General features: G+C 50.9%; 1 protein-coding gene across 3 annotated transcripts; it reads left to right on the forward strand.

Moving 5' to 3' along the window:
• The first annotated feature begins 3,429 nt into the window (after nt 1-3,429).
• DAO (D-amino acid oxidase) lies at nt 3,430-19,955 on the forward strand. 3 transcript variants are annotated; one of them, XM_075012727.1, is made up of 11 exons: nt 3,430-3,470; nt 5,439-5,650; nt 7,425-7,539; nt 7,952-8,028; nt 9,418-9,483; nt 10,752-10,806; nt 11,523-11,627; nt 12,154-12,230; nt 15,503-15,620; nt 17,513-17,611; nt 19,653-19,955. In XM_075012727.1, exons 2-11 carry the CDS (start codon nt 5,457-5,459, stop codon nt 19,782-19,784), a joined length of 1,038 nt encoding a protein of 345 aa, XP_074868828.1. In that variant the 5' UTR covers nt 3,430-3,470; nt 5,439-5,456; the 3' UTR covers nt 19,785-19,955. The 3 variants fall into 3 exon arrangements, with proteins under 3 accessions (XP_074868828.1, XP_074868826.1, XP_074868827.1); XM_075012725.1 differs by having other exon boundaries at nt 3,449-3,470; nt 5,408-5,650; XM_075012726.1 differs by lacking the exon at nt 3,430-3,470 and having other exon boundaries at nt 5,259-5,650.
• The last annotated feature ends 2,339 nt before the right edge of the window (nt 19,956-22,294 follow it).

The raw sequence follows: 22,294 nt of genomic DNA on the forward strand, positions 1-22,294 counted from the left end.
GCCAAGCACCATCACGTGCTGCTTTCTTTTACCCAGTGCTGCCTGACGACCCAACCTAGCAAGAGGACAGTGCATCCTAGCAGTTGGGAGGGGGTGTCTTTCTGCTGTTGACTCACTGTGTGACCTGCAGTCATTCCACTTCCCTGAGCCTCCTCCTCCCACTCTGTGAAATGGGGGTAATGATCCTGACCCACCAAGGGCACTGCAGCTGTTTAAGTTAGAGCCATAAAGCATTTTGGTAGCACCAAGGAAGGCAAAAGTGGAACTGCCAGGCAAGAGAAAGTCAGAATGGCCAACAGCGCCAAAAGCAAGAGGCAGACAAGTAATAGGGTAATTAGGATAAGAGGCTCTACTGGTTGTATAGAAAGCCCTTAAATTAGGCCCCTGAGCAACTGCTTCTCTGCCTGTGTCTCTCCAAGGCATCTGAAGTTTAGGGGTTCATACAACTGAGCTGTCCTGGTGCAGGGACCCAATCGGTATGCTTTCTATTCCTGCCAGCCACCTCTGACCATCACCCACCTTTTCTTTCCATTGTCTCTTAGAGTGAAAGCCTGGGCCCAAGAGTCCATACACCTATTTTAAGTTTCATTACTCCACCTTGCTGTTTCCTCAGTATGTATGTTTTCAAAGCTACTGATAACTCCTGGGGTACGCACCAAAAATTCTGTCTGGAGCATTCCTGCCCACACATTGCCTGATTCCAAGGCATCCCTCAGTCTTCAACATTATGGGTAGTTACACAGAGACACAGTTGTAAAGAAACTGGACTTTGAGGCCACGGGTGAATTTTTGTGTTTTTTCCCAGCTGGCGAAGGATTGAGAGTGTCTGTAACTTAGCATAGGGGGCTGGAAGTCAGATCTCCTGAGTCCTCTTCTCCAATCGGCCTCTGATTCACTGTCTGCTCTCAGGTGTGAATCTCTTAGCCCCTTTGTGCCTCCACTTCCCTAGTATAAAAAGGAGTTGCTAATGATAACCTATGTCGCATGAGTCCTGGGAGGCTCATTAACTTACGGTTGTTAGCGCAGAAGTCCTTAGCTGAACCATGCTCTAGACTAGCAGGCAACAAGGCACTTTTCTGCACCAGAGAGCTGGTGATCCTGTCTTGTCTCTTTCTAGAAAGGGGTGCGGAAGCCTTTTTGGGGGACCATTGCACTGGGGAACAAGGCTCCCTGTAACAGAACCTCCCGTCTTTAGAGTATGAAATGCAAACTGGGAAACATGGGCAGCAGAACAACCTCTTTCAGGTAAGATTGTCCCATCTGCGGTTCACGCCAGGACGGCTAGAAACCAGCTGCACAAGCAATTAGGAGGTAGCACGAGCTCTGAAAACACAATATGCTGTCTGCCTGCATTTGGAGACACGTTACTCTGGCGCCCACTAATACTGATGGTTGTTTGGACAACCTGTTGGGTAGGATAAACCAGCATACATAACATATACAAATGCCATAATTGTGTGTCACCAGCTGGCCCTATCAGGGACAATCCCCCAGGCGGGAGGGAGGTGCCAAGAGAACCATTTGGCCTTGGCCTTGGCCTCAAGCTTAAAGGTGGGGGATGACATTTAATCAGTTTTTGGCATCTGATAAGTTTTGCAACTTGTTTTGATCAGCATCCCTTGATCATTAATGCATTTGAACAGGAAAAGGCCCTGGGTTATCAATATTTAAATACTCATCTGACGTCTCGCTCTTTTTTGGTGCCTTGCTTTTGTTTCATGTATCATCAATTTTTATTTTTATTACGCCCGGGGGCCTCAAAGACTGGAATTGGCCCTCGGAGAGGGCCTTCATCCTATGGACTGATCCTTTTTCTGCAGGCACCTTCCTGTTCTTACAAACCAGTTGGAAATCTCCTCATAGGTTCCAGGACTCTTTTCTTTGGCCATTAGGCCAAAGAGGCAGTTGTCTTGTGCAGCTCGTTTGCTTGCTTTGCATGTTTGTGTAGGGCAGAGTCCACTGTACCTCTGGGGGCCAGAGGTTAGACTGTGTGGATTTGGATAAACAGGCTCTAGAATAGTGGTTCTCAGGCCACAGACCACTCGCACTCAATCAGCACACAGCCGTGGACCATGTGAGATGCCCAGGTCCACATGGGCAGTGTTTTTATTGTGTGGCTGTCACCCACGTAACACACAGAACTGCATGTGTGGCCCACCGTGGTAAATGGGTTGAGAACAACTGCTCTAGAAGCTGTGGGCAGCTGGCTCGGTTCGGAGCCAGGGGTCTGCTACACATAGGGAGATTCAGGGCTAAGTAAATACTCCCAAGAGCTTTCTTGAGATGCAGAAGTCACTCATTCTGCTCTCCTCTCTCCGCGCCTGATCCTGGCTGCTTCCCAGCTCCCTGGCAGGCCCTGCATGGTTGCACAGGAGAGCAATCCCAGCACCAGGCAGGGATCCAAGAAGGAGGGAGAGACGCAGCTGAAAAGCATTCCCCGTATGTGGAAGAAGGGAGGGAGCTGTGCCCCAGCTGATGGCTATTTCTGAGGCCTTAAGGTTACAGCAAGTCCAGGATTTCTGAGGTCCCCCTGAGGAAAGCCACGAGCAGCCCCATGTAGCGCTGTCTGGCCTATACGGTATTCCCAGCAACAAGTCTAGCACTCCGGGAAGTGTCCAGTCGTTATGCTTCGAGGTTCCTTACCAGTTCTGTGCCCTGTCCTCCCTACTTCCACCAGAAAGCAACCCTTAGTTGCAATAAACCATCTGCAGGTGTCCTGCCCGCACCAGCCTATGGCCAGGGGCCAGCAAGGCACAAAGATCCCAATGGTGTTAGAGCTCCTTTGGCTACTAACACTTGGGATGCTCCTATGACACCTTCCCTGCAGCACTGTCCAGCTGGGAACATGCTTGGTGAACACAACCCTTGCGTCCAGCAGGGGAGAGTTATTCCCATTTACAGAAGGGAAAACTGAGGCATGGAAAGTAAACCACTAAATTCCTGCAGGAATCCCATGGTCAAGCGGGGAAGGGAATGCAAGAATCCTGCCTCCCCTTTCCTTGCTCTACCAACTAGATCATACTCTCTCTGTGGGGTCAGAGGAAGAAACCATTTCAATGGTGACCAGTGACCACCCCTTCAGGAGTTCCAGAAGGGTTTCCTTTCCTTTCCTTCCAGAAGGGTTTCCTCCTCCATTTCCTTTCTGTTGTCAGCCAAAGCATGGCCAGGAATGGGGTGAAGCTCTGCCCTGCAGCAAGGAAGATCCTAGTGATAGTCTCTGGCTGGAGTGCGTCTGTTGGAACTGCGAAATGCTATCTCCCCTCCTAGGAATCCCCGAGCCGAGCCGTGAGACTTTGACCTCCTGGCCTAGCTGTCAGCAACAGAGAACTGCTGATATTCCTTTTTTTGCCCCTGCTGAATGACCTTTAGATTATGTCTGATGCTTCGCAATAAATAGCTTGTGTGCAGAAGGGTCTGTGCAGAGCTCCTTGCAGACCTAGGAACCTTCTTGGAGACCAGTCCCTCTGCAGGTTAGTCGTGGGGGGGGGGAGCTGTGTTTGTCTCTGCGATTTATTGACCAGTCGGAGTGCTGAGAAAGCCATCTGTTCAGTTTGCACAGTGGGGGTGGTCTGGCCTCACCCCAGGCACAGGGCGGGAAGGAGCAAATAGGTCTTTTCTGGCTCTAATTTCAGTTTTCTGATCAACTGCAGGAAGGAAAGCAGAGGGGAAGGAGCAGGGTTCTATTTGCAGGGTTAATTCTCCATGCAGGCTAAAGGGGGCTAGGAACATGGGTTAGTAACAGAGTGAATTAACATAATTATTTAAAGCAATATTTTAATTTAATATCTATTAACTATGAGGCCTATCGTCCCAAGTGTGAAGAGGAGCTCCCAGGGGTGTGTGCAGGCAAAGATCCGCACAAGCACACCTGAGCGCTCACCTGCTCACCCACCTGTGCTGGAATGCTCATTGCTACCAGGTGGGAGAGCAGCAGCTGCTGAGGGAGCTGGCCCTGAGGTCTTTGTTGGCCAGGATGTGTTTAGCGGCAACAGCTGCTCTGGTAAGTCTGTGGGGAGAGCTGCAGCTGTGTATCGGACACGAGAGCAGAGGAATGTTGTGCCCGTCGACAGCCGCAGCCAGCGGACTGACCGTGCACTCAACCCTTTTGATCCCTGGGCTGTCATCCATGCAGCATTTTGAGGGGTGGGTTATGCACAGGAAGGGACACAAATTGTAGGAGCCTCTGATTTGAGCCTGACTTCCTGAGGGTGTGGTTTTGAGCCATGAGGCATCAGAATAGCTGTGGGGGCTTCCCTAGGGCTGGGATGTGCAGGTTGGACAGCAGGTACATCAGCGGAGATGAGTGGAGAAGTCTGCAAAGCCAGCACAATAAAACCTTTCTTCCATTTGTTGTTTCTGGCATCAGTTTCGTGCGCTGGGTAAACGGCCAAGGTTTCTAGGCTTTTCTGGTTGTCTTTCTACAAAGGAATGGGCTGTGATATGATGAGGGTTCAACGCCCCGCCAGAGGGGTGCCACGTGCTGTAGCACGTGGGAGCAGAGTTTAGAGAGCATGGGGGCAGGAACTGGGTCGGGCTTTTCTGGAGCACAGAGGGCTCTCTTGTTAGCCACTAGCTTTGAGTGGCTGGAGGATTTGCTGAGCTCGTTAAGCAGGCTGAAGCTTCCAGCGAGACGTGGCGAAGTGACACACTGGCCCAGAAAGCACCAGCCCCCAGTTCTTCCTCATAGAGGAAAGGGAAGCCTGCCTGGCCAAGGCTCTGCCTACTGCCAGAGGTCCAAGCCAGCTGGAAGCCCAGCCAGGGCATTGGGATGCAAAGGAGATCACCAGATGGACACTGGGCTGCAGGACTGTGCTGCCCAGCACAGCTGGGAGTAGCTTGCAAAAGAGAAGCCCAGTGCGTTGACCCCAGGAACAACGTGCCAGAACTGAGCAGCCCAGTGTAGCAGCCTAGTCAGAGGGGGTATAGCTGGGGGCGTGAGCCAGTCTACACCAGGCCTGCAGGAAAAGAGTGGGGAAAGCTCGAGCCTGGGATCTCTGGAGCTTAGTGCAGGAGCTGCTACAGTTTGCGCAAAGAGCCACACAGCTCTCAGCTAAGGTAGCAGAGGAGACGCGCTGTTTCTCTCTGTATGTGGTCTGGGTGCCACCACACGGGACAATGAGCCACAATGTTCCCTGAACATGTCTATGGCGTCACACTGGGTTCCTCAACCCTCAGGCCAGAGCGGGCAGTCAGCAGCCAAGGGGCTAAGCCACATCTCTGTGTTTATATTTAACCCCATTTCTCCCTTTGCCGCTGAGCCTGCCCTGCACACTGGCTCTATCCCCTTGTCACCAGAGGGCTTGTAGAGCAGCCCGGCCCACTCTGCTGCTTTCTCTGGCGCACACCTGGCCCACCCCGGCAGCTCCTCTGGCACTCTGACTTCAGCTCCTTCCTGGGCATGGCCCAGGGGTTTGGTTTAACTTGTCTGGCCCCTGCAGGAGGGACCTGGCCCTGCCATGCGCGTCGCAGTGATCGGGGCAGGGGTGATCGGGCTCTCCACGGCCTTGTGCATCTATGATCAGTATCACTCAGCGGTCCAGGCCCTGGAGATGGAGGTCTACGCTGACCGGTACACACCGCTCACCACCAGCGACGGAGCAGCAGGGCTGTGGCAGCCCTACTCGGACGATAAGAGAGACACTCAAGAAATGTAAGAGAGGCAGCTTTGGTTCTCGTGCTCTTGTCATGTTCTTCTGTCAGCGCCCGGCAAGCAAGGGGGCAGCGGGTGATACCACAGGTCTAGGATTAGCGGGGCAGAGGGGACCGGTCTGCTGCACCCCATGGCTTGAAGCCATTTCCATGAGGTGCAGCGTTTGCAGTTCAGTGGCTCCCAGCACCCTCACTAAACACTTTGCTCCTGCACCCCTGGGTGCAACTGACCAATGCGTGCAGGTGAGTAGTAGGTGCAGGTCAGTGTGCCCAGTGAGGGCAATCACATCCTGAATCAACTCCCCTCACGAGCTGCAAACCACCGTCCACTCTGGCTACAAAGCTTTAAACAGCCAGTTATGTTCTGGGCTGCTTCCAGTTCTCTTAATCAGTTGGGCCCCGTCTGCCTGGAAGGTCACTCATTTTGTCTCCCTGCTACGCAGCTGTTGAGCCGTCCTGACAAAAGCACGGCTGTGTAATCAACACCATCAGCTCTGTCTTCTGCAGGTGCGCTGTCCTGGCACAGTGCTTCTGGGAATCTGATAGGCCCCCCACCCACGGTGCGGGAGATGCTTGTTACGATATTGACCAGCTCTTGGAAGGAAACCTAGTTTCACCTCTTCCCTGACTGGGAGGGGCTGGCAAGCTCAGCGTGGAACCAGTCTCCGGAAAATGTCTCAAGGCCTTGTTGATGCTGTGGTGTCTGTCCCCCACTTAGCCACCCCAGCGCAGCTCCCTAGAGTAGACAAGGCCGCGTGCCTCGTCATTGCCACCGTACTGATAGCAGGAGAAATTTGCCCGGAGAAGGTGAAAATAGAAATCACCCTCCTGCTCGCAGTCTGCTTCGTGCATGTAAGTGCTCCAGCACTTGGCTACCGCCTCTGAAAGGGGGTGCATTGCAGACAGACAGACAACAGACAATCCCCCTGCAGCTGGCTACTCAGCTGAGAGCAGGGCTTTCATGGAGCAAAAGCTCCTTTGTCCAAATAGCCGCCTCTAACCCCAGCGCACCAGACTGTGGGCCATGTAGGGAGCTGCAGCCCTATACAGGAGGCCTTTCCCCACTTCCAGTCTGGCTTCTAAACTTAGAGTGACCACCCATCCCGTATCGGGTGGGACGGTCCTTTGGGACACCAAAAAGGTGCTCCCACTTATTTTTTAAAAGGGACGAATTGTCCCGTATTGGGCCATCCCCCTATAGCCTTGGGGAAGTGTGGGCAGTGGCAAATTCCCTGGGCCTCCCGGGGAGGCTGGCAGCTGTGGCTTCCCCAGGGCTCCGGGGGACCGCCGGCAGCTGTCACCTCCTTCTCCACCCATCCCCCCACATCCTTACCCTAACTAAACTCCACCAGAAGCTGTGGACAACTTGCCCGTTTCCTAAATAAAACCTTTGGTGGACTTGTCTCCGTCACCTACCCCTTGCCTGCCCCCTCCCTGCATTTGACTTCTCTCCCCTTCACCTAACCTCCAGCCACAGGGCAAGTACTGGCTTCTCTGCAGCTCCTGCCACCTGTCTCCTCGCTCCTTTGCAATCCCAAAGGAGTTCTTCCCATCCCTCTGCTTGGATTTAATTACGGCCCTGTAAATCCATATTAAAGGTGTGATGCTAAGTAGCCCTGCAAGCCCTTACTCAGGTGAGTAGATTGCCATCAGTTGCTGGGACTAGTCACACGAGTGAGGCATGATCCTGGGAGGAAGGGGGTGCCAGTATAGACACTGCAGCAGGGATGTTATTCGCCTTCTGAAAGACAAATCTCTGTGACATTATATTTTAGGCTCTGGAACAAAGAGACATTTGATTACCTGTGTGGATACCTGAGCTCAGGAGAAGCAGAGGAAATGGGACTCTTTCCAATTTCTGGCTACAATCTCTTTACACACCCAGTCCCGGTAGGTAGATATGGGTGAAAGGCACCATGAATTGATGGCCCAAGTCTTGCTGGGCAAACTTGTGGGTTTTGTTCACTGATGTATAAAGCTTTTCCCCAGCAGCTGACAGTTCTTGTCTCCTGTTTGTCTGGCCTCTACTCTTGCAGCTTCTCCAGGACGTGTAAACACAAATGCCTGGCTAGCCACCATCTGGAGTAAACTGAAGTAGAGATGTGGGTTTCAGCAGAGCAATGCTGATTTCTACTACCGGAAGGTCTGGTCCTACATTCCTCAGGACTGAGCCAACGTAGATAAGGCACCCACCTGCTGATGTCCCATGTCACCCTTCCCATGTTCAGCTTTGTAGACTCAGTGAATGCACGGCAGGGATTAAATAATGTTAACGAACCTGGACCATTTGTCTCCTCTGCAGGACCCACCTTGGAAAGACATTGTCCTGGGATTTAGGAAGCTGACACCAAAAGAGCTTCAACTCTTCCCTGGTTACAGGTATTCTACAATGCCTATTACCTTAGGCTACAGTTACACTGCAGTGCTCTGTCCACAGAAGTCACTGTCGTAAATGATTTCCTGACAAAACTTCTGTTGACAGAGCGTGGCCACGCACAAGTAAACGGGAAGAGCGTGCCGCTCAGTCGGCAGAGCAGCTGGACTGCCCGGCTACTCTCTCGACAAAACAGGCACCTGCAAGCACAGCAGACAGGGCTGGCCACTGTTGTGGAGGCTGTCTGTCTGTGGATGCCTAGGGGTGTTCACACAGCTGCTTTGTTGACAGAAATATGCCCACGAAGGCGTTATGCTTCAAAGTTTTGAGGCAGAATGCTGCTGGTGAAAGTGCTGAGTATTGTCCCCACACGGTTGACAAAACCCATTTTGTGTATAAACACACATCGTGCATTGTCAGCAAAACCCCTGTTTTGTCAAGAGAACCCTCCAGTGTAACTGTAGCCTGAGAGAAACTAGTGACACTCATGGATAAATACACCTGCACCCCTTGCACCACACCGTGCCGCAGGCATTGTGTGCTAGACATAAAGACAGTGAGGAAGCAGCATGATCTAGAGAGCAACAAGCAGGCAACCAAGACCCAAAATTTCCCGTTTCCATTGCTGCCTTTGCTACTATCCCACTGTGCAACTTAGTCTTTCCATGCATCTGTTCCCACTCCAAGGGCAGCCACATACCTATCTCCCAGGGATGGCATGAGGTTAATGTAACCGGGTCAGTGGATGTGGCTAGGAAAGGGCTAAGTCTTATTGCATCATTACAGGGCTGTCACTGGACAAAGCTCTTCTCCATAAATAAGTGGGAATCACCTCTGATAAGACAGAAGAGAGGGACTCAGGGGCTACGTCTACCTTACAGATCATGTCCACACACACAAGCAGATCGAAAGAGCACTCTGCTCTGTCGACAGAGAGCGGACAGACTGCCCAGCTGCTCTCTCAACAGAGCAGCCAACCGGAAGCTCAGCAAACTGGGTTGCCCAGTGAACTGGAAGCCTTTTCTGTCAACAGAGGACCCCTGGAGCACCTACACAGCTTTTTTGTCAAAATGACACTGTCAACAAAGGCTTTATTCCTCAACACAGAGAGACACAACGCTGCTGGCGGATGTGCCGGGTTTTTGTCGACAGTCATCGACAAAGAGCATTTTGTGTGTAGATACTCTGGGGGTTTTTCCACCACAAGCCTGGTTTTGTTGGAAAACCCCTCTTGTGTAGATGTAGCCTGGGAGTTTTTCAGATCCTTACTCTGCTAAAAATATTTCAGGAGGTGCCCTAAAAAGAGTAGATGGAACCTCAGAAAGCACTTCTGTGCCAGTCAAACTAGATTAAATGATATTACATGTCCACATTTTTTCTTCCTCTGATTCCAGCTATGGTTGGTTTAACACAGGACTAATCTTAGAAGGAAAGACCTATTTGCCTTGGCTTACCCAAAGGTGAGTGCCAGCTTATCATCTTTCTTCTGTTCTGCTGCAGTTGGGTCATGCCCCCATTTTTAGAGTTGTGCAGCAACCTGCAGATTTAAGGGTGAAGAAAAAGCAGCTTTTTTTCACTCAGTTCATCCATCAGCCTGCTTATCAATAACTGTGACAATTCCATTTGCATTCGGACAAAAGGGGGAAAACCATCAAATATTCTTCAAGATTCGCCTTTAACACAAAGTTGCTGGATGTATTTTAGGTGATCACACCACTGACGGTTAATGTTGGCCAACGCTTTTCAGTATAGGACCTTCACAAAAGCCAAGCAGTCCTGTAACACCTTAAAGACTAACAGATTTAAGGTGCTACAGGACAGCTTGGTATTTGTGATGCTACAGACTAACAGGGAGATCCGTTTAAGTAGAAGGCCTTGTCTTCAGTTGCTTGTAAGTTTGCCACACTTCAGCCGTTTGGGCTGATGTTTTCTGTGGTGGATGTCTGACTCGGGCTGAATATTTTGGGAAAGTTTTAGCAAAAACAATTCAGCCATTTCCAGGATGAAATTGAGAGGGGGGGGGAAAGACAGGAATTTTGCCTATATATAAAAAAACATATATCAGGGATCAATGGGATCCAACCAATGAATTTCTTTTTTTTTCCTTCCAGTTTGTTCCCCTAAAAAAATCAGGAAAAAATAGCATGTGACTATGGAATTAAAGACTTTGTCATAATGCAGCTCTAGGAGTGAAAATTGCACAAGCAACCTCCATTCTGGCATTTCCCCACTCTGAAGTGCTTGACTTTGCAACTTTCATAATGTGCTTCTAATGAAGCCCTCTTAAATATTGCCCGTGACATATGAAAAGAAATAAAACAGTGGAAGTTAACAATGTAAAACTGCAAAGGGGCATCCCTGCAGCCACCCCACCCCTCAATAGCCTTTTGCTACAGAAAAGGGTTTTGTTTGTTTTAAAATGCTTAATGGCTGTGCCCCTGACAAAACACGTGAACCCCTGTGATATGTGTGGTTTGGCATGATTAGTGTGATAGTCAGTGGTGTCCGCAGTGCATTAAAGAAATGAGGTAAAGGCTGGAGACCATTTGAGAGCCATTGAGAAAGACGTGGGTAGTACGTGAAGAACAATAATCATAGAATCATAGAATATGAGGTGTGGAAGGGACCTTAGGAGGTCATCTAGTCCAGCCTAGCCTTCGCCAGTGGCTGGTTTGAGCTGTTCAGTTGTTGTTAGCTGTCACTAACAAGTGAATTTTGCTCTTGAAAGGTTAAAGCAGCGAGGAGTCAAGTTTTTTCACAAGAAGATTGAATCCTTCCAGGAGGTAGGCTGGGAATTTAATTGGAGAAACCCTGTGCAGGGTGGGGGCTTGTCCCAGACTCCTGAGTTGGGGAAGCGGGGAAGACAGGCATTTTCCTTGGGCAGAGGAGTTCCCACACTTACATTATTAATAGCAACCGCAGTTCCCACAGCTGTTGGGGAAGCAACAGTTCTTCCAGATGTGAAAACTGCCAGGTGTGCTGAGCAGCTGTGGAGAACTACTTGCTTTCACTGGGATACAACAGTCAGAGCAGAGAAGCGGCTTTAGCTATCCCTGCGTGGGAGCCGCTTGCAGGCAGACGTTGTGCCCTTCCATAAGGGGACAGCGCTTTCTCCACTGCAAGGAGGGGCTGACACAGAACTCAGGAGAACATCAAATGAGCGAGTGCTCTGGCTGCGCTGGGATCGTGTTAGCCCTTTGCTTGGGGACAGGGATTCAGGCCCATTCTGGGGCAGTGGCACATCCTGACCTCATGCAGGAGTGGTGCCCGAGGAGCTGGGTGCTGGATTTTCCCCTTCCTGGCTTATGGACAGCACGTTTGTTACTGGCTGAGGGTGGCAGGCGGGTGTTTGGCTTGGCTTTGCCACCTGGCAGAGAGCTGCCAAACCAAGGACGGGTGGTTCCCGAATGGGTCTGGCATAGAAACACTTCAGAATCACAGGCCTTTTGCCCCCAGAAATGCATGTTCCCCTCATGGCTGCGCATCTCTCCCTTGTTAGATGGTTGCCCAGGGCGTGGACGTCATAGTAAACTGTACCGGGGTCCATGCGGGGAAGCTGCAGCCAGACCCGGGGTTGCTGCCAGGCCGAGGACAAATCATAAAGGTGAGGACTGACAGGTGCCAGGCTTTGTTCCTCTTGCTGGATGACGGACTCCCTCAGCCTGGCTCAGGGATGGTACGACTCTATGTGGGCCGGCCGCTGACGCACAAGACTAAGAATCCTGGTTCTGCTATGGACACATGAGACCCTTGTGGGCTGTTCCTAGACTGCTCTTCCCTCTCCCCTAACATGCGAAGGGTGTGCTTGGGTCTTGGTGGTTCCTGTTGGGAACATGCTGTGAAATCCTTGACCAAAGTATCAAAGAGTTATTGTTATCATTCTGAAAACACGCAGCATTGTAAGAAATGCTGAGGATGTGGTCTACACACAATATCAGTATAACCAAAGCAATTGCATAGCAGGACCTCTGCTCCTGGTATTTATTGATAAATGGCTAATACTTCCTTTGTGCGTCAGGACCAGGGGTTGAATTTCTTTGGCCACTTCAGTGCTCCAAGGGGGCAAAGAAATCCTCAGCTGTTCAGTACCAGTATTGGTGCCTCTGCATTGCTGTGTTCTTATCTCTTAGGTCCTGGCCCCCTGGGTGAAGCATTTTGTCGTGACTCATGAATCTACAACCTATAACTCACCATACATTATACCAGGGTAAGTAACAGACTGCCCCGGGACCCACCAGGGTTCAGTAATGTTTCCACCAAGGCTACATCTACACGTGAACCCTACATCGAAATAGGCTATTTCGATGAATAACGTCTACATGTCCTCCAGGGCTGGCAACGTCGATGTTCAACTTCGACGTTGCGCAGCACCACATCGAAATAGGCGCTGCGAGGGAAGGTCTACACGCCAAAGTAGCACACATCGAAATATGGGTGCCAGGCACAGCTGCAGACAGGGTCACAGGGTGGACTCAACAGCAAGCCGCTCCCTTAAAGGGCCCCTCCCAGACACAGTTGCACTAAACAACACAAAATACACAGAGCCGACAACTGGTTGCAGACCCTGTGCCTGCAGCATGCATCCCCAGCTGCCGCAGCAGCAGCCAGAAGCCCTGGGCTAAGGGCTGCTGCCCACGGTGACCATAGAGCCCCGCAGGGGCTTGAGAGAGAGCGTCTCTCAACCCATCAGCTGATGGTCGCCATGGCGGACCCCGCTATTTCGAAGTTGCGGGATGCGCAACGACTACACGGTCCCTACTTCGACGTTGAACGTCGAAGTAGGGCGCTACTCCTATCCCCTCATGGGGTTAGCGACTTCGATGTCTCACCGCCTAACATCGAAGTTAACTTCGAAATAGCACCCGGCGCGTGTAGCCGTGACAGGCGCTATTTCGAAGTTAGTGCCGCTATTTCGAAGTAGCGTGCACTTGTAGACACGGCTCAACTGTGTTTATAGAACACAGCCTCTAATACCACTCCCCATCAATAACACAGAAACCGTGAAGAGCAAGCCCCTGAGAAGAACACTTTAAATATGAAACCAGGGCTTGGATTGGTGCCCTGCCTGATGTTCTGTACCGAGCTTCCAGCAGCCGCACGCCCATTACCGCCAATGGCAACAATCCCACCGAGTTGGGTGGGAGCAGGTTGGGGCCCATGACTGGTTAACCAAGTGACTTCCCTAGAATTTTGCACGTCAGACGCACTGGGAGAAAAAGCCATCCATTCACATCACTCCCCTTTGCAAAGTGCAAATTGCAGCTTGGGTCATTTGTACTGTGCCCAGGTGTATCCAGCTGTAGCAGCCCTTTGCTTCGTCTTCACCTCTGGCTTCCCTGGAAACCAGTGTTGCCTGTAAGCTCAGTGCTTGGGTGGCTGCCCAGGAGAAATGCAGCTGATGAGCAGAGCATCCACAGCCAGCAGCATGTGTGTTTACTGGTGGTGCATATCTGCACCTGCCATCATGTAATAACAAAATTTATTCCATCCAGACCCTCAGTCACCACAGAAACAGAAGGAACATGTCTGATAACTACCGGCAGGATTCAGACTGAGCATTCAGGACAAACCCCGCTTAGGCCATTGTCCCCACATCAGTGTGAAGTTCAGAAACCCGCACCTGATCCTGCAGTTGACTCTCAGCCTCAGCACACACCTAAAATCTTAGCTTCCTGCATGTAACTTGAGCTGCGTCTACACGTGCACGCTACTTCGAAGTAGCGGCACCAACTTCGAAATAGCGCCCGTCGCGTCTACATGCTTCGGGCGCTATTTCGAAGTTAACTTCGACGTTAGGCGGCGAGACGTCGAAGTCGCTAACCTCATGAGGAGATAGGAATAGCGCCCTACTTCAACGTTCAACGTCGAAGTAGGGACCGTGTAGACGATCCGCGTCCCGCAACGTCGAAATTGCTGGGTCCTCCATGGCGGCCATCAGCTGGGGGGTTGAGAGATGCTCTCTCTCCAGCCCCTGCGGGGCTCTATGGTCACCGTGGGCAGCAGCCCTTAGCCCAGGGCTTCTGGCTGCTTCTGCGGCAGCTGGGGATCTATGCTGCAGGCACAGGGTCTGCAACCAGTTGTCAGCTCTGTGTATCTTGTGTTGTTTAGTGCAACTGTGTCTGGGAGGGGCCCTTTAAGGGAGCGGCTTGCTGTTGAGTCTGCCCTGTGACCCTGTCTGCAGCTGTGCCTGGCATCCCTATTTCGATGTGTGCTACTTTGACGTGTAGACGTTCCCTTGCTGCGCCTATTTCGACGTTGGGCTGAGCAACGTCGAAGTTGAACATCGACGTTGCTGGCCCTGGAGGACGTGTAGACGTTATTCATCGAAATAGACTATTTCGATGTTGGCTGCACATGTAGACGTAGCCTTGGACTTCCTCCCGGGTTCAGGGAGGGGGGTTTTCATGTGATTTGGAAACTACTTTAATGAGTCTGGAAGCTGCTCGTGCACAGAGAATCAAACCTCAGGAGAAGCTAACAAATGCTTGGTGCTTGGTCTCCATTTCTGCCGGAGAACAGAGACTTGGCCTTGCTTCAGGACAGGAGGGTTTTCTCAGCTGTCACCTCAATGTTACGTTTCTGGGCACTTTCTTTAATATTTCAAGATTAGCCATTAATTCCCTATATCAATATCAACTTTGAACAGCTATAGCTCCCAAGTCAAGTGTTACAAGAGATGTCTTGTCACCAAGTACAGCTCCCAGTCGTGACAGCTGGGCTGAGAATAGCAGCAAAGTGGAGGGCCGAACCACAGGTGTAGCTTCCATGGAGAACACACAGTTTAAACGACTGTGAAAAAAGCATTCCTCCATTTTGGAGCAGACCCGAGACAAAATGCTGTCACAAAGGCAAAGGTACAGAGCAGCTGGTCTGAAGGGATTCCAGAAGAGAACAGGGTTTATTAACTAACCAGCATTTGAGCTGAACAGCCCGGAGTGTCTGGTTCTAGTGGGACCAGTCTGGCTTCCTTTCCAAAACATAGAGGAGCTGAGCGGGGCAGAGGTCAGTGTCAAGAGAGAAACTGCAGCAGTACCTCTGTGACAGACTGAACCTACACATAAAAGAGGTTTGAAAGAGCAATCCGATCTGTCAACAGAGAGCAACCAGACTGCCCTGCCCTCTCTCCATAGAACGGCTGGCTGGAAGCTCTGCAAACAGGGCGGCCTGAGGAACTGGAATCCCTCTCTCTGTCGACAGAAGTGGCTACACAGGCACTCGGGCAACAAAACAGTGTCGACAGAGGTGCTACACCCAATCAGGGAGAGGTTTAATGATGTCGGCTGAGCAGCTGGGTTTTGTCGACAAACTCTCGACGAAGTGCTTGCCCGTGTCGACGCTCCTCAGGTTTTGTCAACAAAAGCCCAATTTTGTTGACAGAAGCTGCCCGTGTAGATGAAGCCATGGATGACATCCTTGTCTATGGAACCAGGGCACTGCTGAGCCCTCACTCTAAACCCTTTCTCTGCGCTTATGTTCCAGGAGCAAGCTAGTGACCTTGGGAGGGATATTTCAGGTGGGAAACTGGAATGAAGAGAACAGCCCCCAGGATCGCAAAGCCATTTGGGAAAATTGCTGCAAGGTGCTCCCTATTCTCAAGGTAGGTTATATCGTCTGAGGCCAGTGAACGCTGACCTAAATGTTGTGACGTACAGTGATAATGGAATATTAGGCAATGGGCTAAGGACAGCTTCCCCCCAGAGCTGAGCAGAATGCTCTGGGCAAGTGCTTTCAAGATGAACGTCTCAATATTGTTATTGCATCGGTAGTGCAAGCAATTGGAGACCCAGTTGCGGCAAACTGGATGGACAGAATGGGTTCAGGTCTCTCCTTTGGCCACCTTATTTTCCAGCTGTTTTCCATTTGTTCTCGTGTCCAACACAAACTAACTGAATGCCCTGGCTCAGTAAGTGTCAGACATTGCACGAGGGTATTTCATTAGATATGGATGTAAAATCCCATTGACTTGGTTAGCCGGTTAAATGCTCGGTTTAACTGGTTAATTCATTAAGTAGATGTGGGGGGGAGGTCACTGGGGAGCCCACTTCTGGGGTGCAGGGGTCCCCCTGCCACAGACAGGGGCTACTTTGACGGGGCTGGAGCACCCGCACTTGTGTCACGCTGGGAACCAGGGCTGCTCTGGCCTAGTTGGAGCGTCCCAGCCCACGGCACTGCCCCGGGTCCAGGTGCTCCAGCAAAGCCGAAGCAGCCCCTGTTCACAGCAGCCTGGCTCAGGAGTGTCGTGGCAGGGGTGCTCTAGCGTGGCCGGAGCAGCTCCCATTTGTGGTGGCCCCGGGCACACTGTGGGTGGGGGGACAGGGCAGGGAGGGCACACCAGCCTGTAAGGGTTAACCTAAACGGATGAGGCTTCCCAGTTAACCGATTTAAATTAATTAATATTAAATTGTAACATCCCTAAGATACATGGGATCATACAGGATCTGACAAGGGGAAGATCGAGACCAAGCTAACCAAAAAGCCATGTCCCCTTTAAGAAGGCTTTCAAGCCAATACTAGCAGGCAGAGGTCTGAGTTCCTGTTGTGTTCGAGGCCAGTGGTTCCCAACTTGGGGTCCGTAAGGGTGTTGCATGGGGTCCAGGTAACACATAAAAGATAAATAAAAATGATCACAGAAAATAGAATTGGATTTGAGGGGGTCTGTGAATGGTTTGGGGGTGACTGAGGGTCCGTGAATGTTTTGGGAGGTGACTGAGGGTCCACGAACAGTTTGGAGGGTGATCGTGGAGGCTGCACTAGTGAAGAGGTTGGGAACCACTGCTCCAGAAGGCATCCAGGCTTTCTCCCTTTCCCTTAAGCATCAGCTCCAGAAGACGCAGTTTAAGCCCTTTCCACTGAGCCTTGAGTCAGGGCAAACAAACTCATGGTCAAAAAGCAAAGTCTTTAGGGCCCCGTGATCTCGGACCCGCCCTCTGCTTGCTTTCCCAGCTTCCTTTCCTTCGTCTAAGAGCCCAGCCCCAGGAGCTGGGCAGGTTGCTCCTTGATTGCACCCAGACTGTCTTAGCTGTCAGCTTGGCTGGCCTTTGAGGGGGTCACGTACCCCACTACAGGCCCCTTTCATCACAGCAATCCAAGCACTGCCCAGACTCACAACCCACATCACACGATGCTCACTGGGTTATGGCCTCTCTTGTGGTGTTGTGCTAAGGAAAGTCTGAAGCTTAGATGTGGCAATTTGCATTGACTCACGAGAATGCTTCCAGATTATGTCAGGACAGCATGCAGAGCAGCTCCGTGCACTGGAGGAGCTGCACAATTTGTAACAGGACACAGTATTTTTGGTGCTGTGAAACCAGCTCTCACAACGCCTAGGCTGGTCTGGGTCAAAAGTTATTCCCATCTGACGGCCCTTGGCAGAACTTGTGACTCAGTTCTGCTCCCAGTGGACAAAATGCCTCATCCCAATTGGTTGTTGAATGCAGTTTTGTTACTGATATTTAATTGCTAAAACCAGTGACATATTATTGTTTCCAGAATGCAAAGATTGTGGATGAATGGAGTGGCTTACGCCCTGTGCGCGACACAGTTCGGTTGGAGAGGGATGTGGTTTATCATGGACCTTTGAAATCAGAGGTACGCAGCGTTCTCTTTGGAGAAATCCATTGTAGTCCAGCATAATGGCACTCGAAGCAATGTATTTTGTCAGATCAATCCTGCAGCTCCACTACAGCAGAGTAATCAGTTAGTGCAAAACTAATTTAGAAGCTTTCGTTTTGATGATGGCAACGAGGCATCAGTATTCCACTCACGTTGCAATTTTTTTTAAAGGCAGACTATAGGGATAAGCTCCACTCAAAATATGCAGGGCTGTTCCTCTGTTTGTGCTGCATCTAGTCCCTTGTACACCAAGGGACTGAGGATACAAAACGGTTTCAGAGCTTGTGGCATTTTTTCATGTGGTTCTTATGTCTCCCGTGATAAAAATCTGAACCTAAAGCCGCTGGTCAGGGTGTCAAAGATTATTTTCCATGTTGCCAACTTAAAATGCCACGAAACATCAGTTGTATGCATTATCGGTCACCATCAGAGTTCTTCCACTGATTCCAGTTTAGAACACATCTTGTGGCTGAGTGGGCAGGCACGCAGAGTAGTAGCTTGAAATCTGGTACAGAACTGTAAAAATAAATGAATGGGGGATGTAGTTACTCAGCACCTCTGAAAATCAGACCACTTTCATTGAGGTGCCTAAGTGTGGGGTTAGGTATCTACTTGAGGCACTCTAGTTTCATAAACTTTGGCTTCTGTGTTCAAAGTTCACCAGGATAACACTCCTAGAAACACATTTGTTTGTTTGCATCCTGTGATAAAGGCGTTCGAGGAATCCAAGTTTAAATGTGCCACCTGTTCGCAGAGGCCTCTGGGCAGCACCATTTTTTATGCCCCAATTACTCCTCAGTGATTTCATTTTAATTTTCATAAGTAGCCTAAGAAATCGGGGCACTGATGTGACTGTGTAGGTGTGTGCATGAGAAGCTTTGCGGAAGAGATTAAAGCTCTAATAAAGACAGCAACTGTGAAACGTAATTAAATTGGATAAAATATATTCAATTTATCTGGAGAGTATTCCAAGTTAGGAGTCTTGGAAAGAAACCAGCCTATTAACTGAGATTCTTAGCATTGTGCAAAGCAGTGCAGTATTAAAATTAATGTATAGCTCGCTCTGTTTTTTTAATCATCACATGCTCCCTATGCTGTCTTGGTAGAAGTAAGAGGTTTAGACATTGATCCTGACCCTGACTCATTCTCCTGCTGAAACAGACAAATTTACTGTGACGGGCACAAATCAGAAGTTGGGTATTGCAGTTTGTACCTGCAGGAAGACTACTGTAAGCGCAATGACTGCTGCAGTGATTCTAAATGGCAAAGAGATGCGTGGAAGGACCTGATCCAAAGCCTTGGCAGGGCTCACTCTTGTGTTCAGTAGGCTTTGGATGAGGCTCTAATTGTGGCCAAAGTTATCAGGACTTCACCAGGGGATGGCTGAATAACACTGAAAATAGAACGACATCTTGCGAACCACTCAAAGATCATCTGTTCCCCTGCTCCAAGTGGGATGCTGGCGCAGTACATGGGGCTGGAGGAAACTTACAATGAGTGAACTCGCTCTGCAGCCAAGGCTCCCACATGGAAAGCTGTGGTCAGGAAGGTGATTATGACCTGAGGACGGCTCTGTAGCAGAGTCTGGCCTGGGGAGAGGTTGGGCTCTGGCCTGTGTCTCTCCAGATTAAAGACACAGGCAATTATAAGCTGTTCCATTTTGTAAATCAGGTATGGCCCCCAGGCTCCTGGCAAGCTGCCTCAGTAGCTGTCAACTGTACAAAGGCGCCTGCCCTGTGCTAGGCCATAGAGCCAGATTGCAGCACTCGTGGGGGGTTTAATCACTTTCAGGTGATGACAGGAGAAAGAGAAAAACAACTAACTGGGCCATGTTTTTACCTCATATCTAATTCTGATGCAGTCCAGGCCCTGCCAAGCGCTCTTGTGCTCCAGCTGGGAAGCTCTCCAGAGCCTCAGGACTGTAACCCTCCCAGCCAGTTCCTGTGCTGCAGGGTTACACCGAGTCGTTCGAACTCCAGCGCTTACTTGCTGTGGTTTCTCCCTCCGTCTCTTTTAGGTGATCCACAACTACGGCCACGGGGGTTTCGGACTCACCATCCACTGGGGATGCGCCATGGAAGCTGCTAAGATCTTTGGCAGGATCCTAGAAGAAAAGAAGCTGGTCCAACCACCACAGTCCCGCCTTTGATTTCACAGACATACCCTGAGGATCATTCATGCCTTTGGCAGCACTAAGGCTGGTCACTTGTGTTGTTTTCCGGTTGTCGCCAACTAACTCCCTGTTGCTACTGTTCGTCAGGCAGTTGGCTCAGCCTTGCTCTGTTCTCAAATAAACTACACCATAGAAGTATTTAAAAAACCTGTGTAAACGGTCTCTGTGGGGAAGCACTACTCCACCGTGGGGTCAGGCTCCAGAGGGCAGATGGAGTTCAGCAGAACTCTGCAGGCCAGCAGTTCATCTCTGAGATGCGTGAGCGTTGCTGGGCAGGATATGATAGCATCAGCTGGGGTCTTAGCTTGCGGTTCAGCCAGCCGGAACAGAGTCGGATTTGTAAGCCTTGCTCAAGAGATGAAAGCTCCTTAATAGAAGGAGGCTTTACAATGCCTGGAAAAGTAGCAGCAGGTCTAAGGCTCTGTCTACACCAGCAGCCTCTGTTGACAGATGGCGCTGTCGGCAGAGTTACACCAGCAAAACATCTGTCAACAGAGAGCGTCCACACAGCACCCAGAGCTATCGACAGAGGGAGCCCCCTTAACCCCAGAAGCGCGGCTTGTATTGAGGGCAAGCCCTTCCAGGAGCACCGGCTCTGTGTTATCTTAAAGGGCCCCGCCCATCCACAGGCAGTGCACAGGGACCCCAGCCTCTGCTGAGACAGCTCGTTCCTGCCACCCAGCAGCTACCCCTGGAGCAAGAGCCAGCTGCTGCTGCCTCTGCCTCCCATCCTCATTGGGGTGCTCCATCCCCTCTGGGAGGCATAACAACACTAAGGAGGAGCCAGCTGACGAGGGCCTCGTTGTCCCGGTACCCTGGCAACCCTCCCCAACTCAGATGCCCTGATGGGTCTGGCAGTACCCATCAGCTTTGATTGTTCGGATTGGCTGCTGATGGGGCAGTGGGGTGACCACCAGTGGGTCCACAACTTTTGAATGAGGAAGCCCACCTTCCTTGAGCCGTGCAACAGGCTTGCCCCTGCCCTGCACAGACAGGACACAAATGTGAGGCCCACCCTCCCCCTCGAGAAGACGGTGGCTGTACCTTTGTGGAAGAGATACCAATTTGGGGTCGGGAAGTCCATTGTCGGAGCCACACTGATGCAACTAAGGCAGTCTCAGGTTGCATGGGGGTAGGTGGGAGGACAAGGGAGCAAGGGGAGGGGCTGTGGAGCTCAGTGGGGCCCAGGGGTGCCACCCCCCCAGTGACTCATGGCCATGTCCAGTCTCCTGACCCCAGAGGGGTGCGTGCCTTCAATGACACTCTGCTCCAGAGGCTCATCCGCATCACTGACGTGGACACCCTGGTAGCCAGCTTCAACAACCTGGGGCTTCTGCAGTTGCTTTGGGGCACTGGATGGCACGCACATCCCTATCCGGGCCCTGGAACACAGCGCCAATACTTCATAAATCGAAAGGGGTATCACTCGGTGGTCATGCAGGCCCTGGTGGACCACTGAGGCCAGTTCCTCGATGTGTACGTTGGGTGGTTGGGCCACACAGATGACTGCCGGGTCTTACAGAATTCAAGCCTGTTCTGGAGGACAGAGGCGGGCACCTGCATCCCCTGCCAGGAGCTGGCCGTCAGGGACACGCAGCTGCCTCTGTGCATAACTCCCTTGAGTGTCCCCCAGAGCGAGAAGGTTTGGGATTGAGTCAGGAAGACAGTGGTATAAACACACACACACACACACACACACACACATAAAGTGTGAGGAAACAGAATGTGAAAAAGTTTGTGAATGTCCTGCTGTAAACACGTATCGCATTACAACTTGTTGTGTGTGCCCTGTTCTTAAAACAGGGGTGACAAAAAGTATAATTTGACATTATTTATTAAGGACCGTCTTGTATTCACATATACTGCAGTTCTGGAATGATTGAGTTTTTTATACTGAATTGAGAAAAAAGGCTCTTCTTGCTATTTTAGTTGCCAACCTCTGGTGTAGACGCACTGCAAGTTTTGTCGACAAAGGCTTCTTCTGTTGACGCAGGGTGCCCGTGTAGATCCAGCCTAAGAGACAACCTGAAGACAGAGCAGTTTTTCTGACACTGAAGTTGGGACTAAAGCGCGCAGCTATTGTACAAGCCGAATGCTAGACAGGTTGCGCCCGAAGCCAGATACTTTCCACACCTGCAAAGGGAACATTGTAAGGGAATGCAAACTCTGTGATTGCCAAATTCTACACGCAGCAGAGAACAGGTGCACCTAAAACACACGTTGGCGCTTCAGTCTCTCATGTCCTTTCACCTTGGCACATTGCTGGAGAGATTAGCCTGTGAAAAGGTCTAACTCTTGTTAGATTGCACCTGCTGTAGAAATTGCATATGGGGCTGCCAGGGGGTGACAAGGCCTGGCGGGGGAGGGTTGTCCTGTGCAGGAACTAGGGTTGCCATCAGTAAGGTGGTGTGCTATCGGTCGGCTTGCTCCAGCCTGGGCTCTCCTCCTTTGGTTTGGGCCCAGCTCAGGAGGCATAAGGGGCAGGA

Source organism: Carettochelys insculpta, chromosome 18 (genome assembly GCF_033958435.1).
Source record: "Carettochelys insculpta isolate YL-2023 chromosome 18, ASM3395843v1, whole genome shotgun sequence".
Classification (NCBI taxonomy): Eukaryota; Metazoa; Chordata; order Testudines; family Carettochelyidae; genus Carettochelys; species Carettochelys insculpta.

Excerpts from the sequence above, each read along its gene's own strand:
- DAO (XM_075012727.1), top strand. The coding sequence starts at position 5,457 with ATGCGCGTCGCAGTGATCGGGGCAGGGGTGATCGGGCTCTCCACGGCC. Across the intron at positions 7,540-7,951 it reads TCTTTACACACCCAGTCCCG|GACCCACCTTGGAAAGACAT; the intron begins GTAGGTAGATAT and ends TCTCCTCTGCAG. Across the intron at positions 9,484-10,751 it reads TTGCCTTGGCTTACCCAAAG|GTTAAAGCAGCGAGGAGTCA; the intron begins GTGAGTGCCAGC and ends TGCTCTTGAAAG.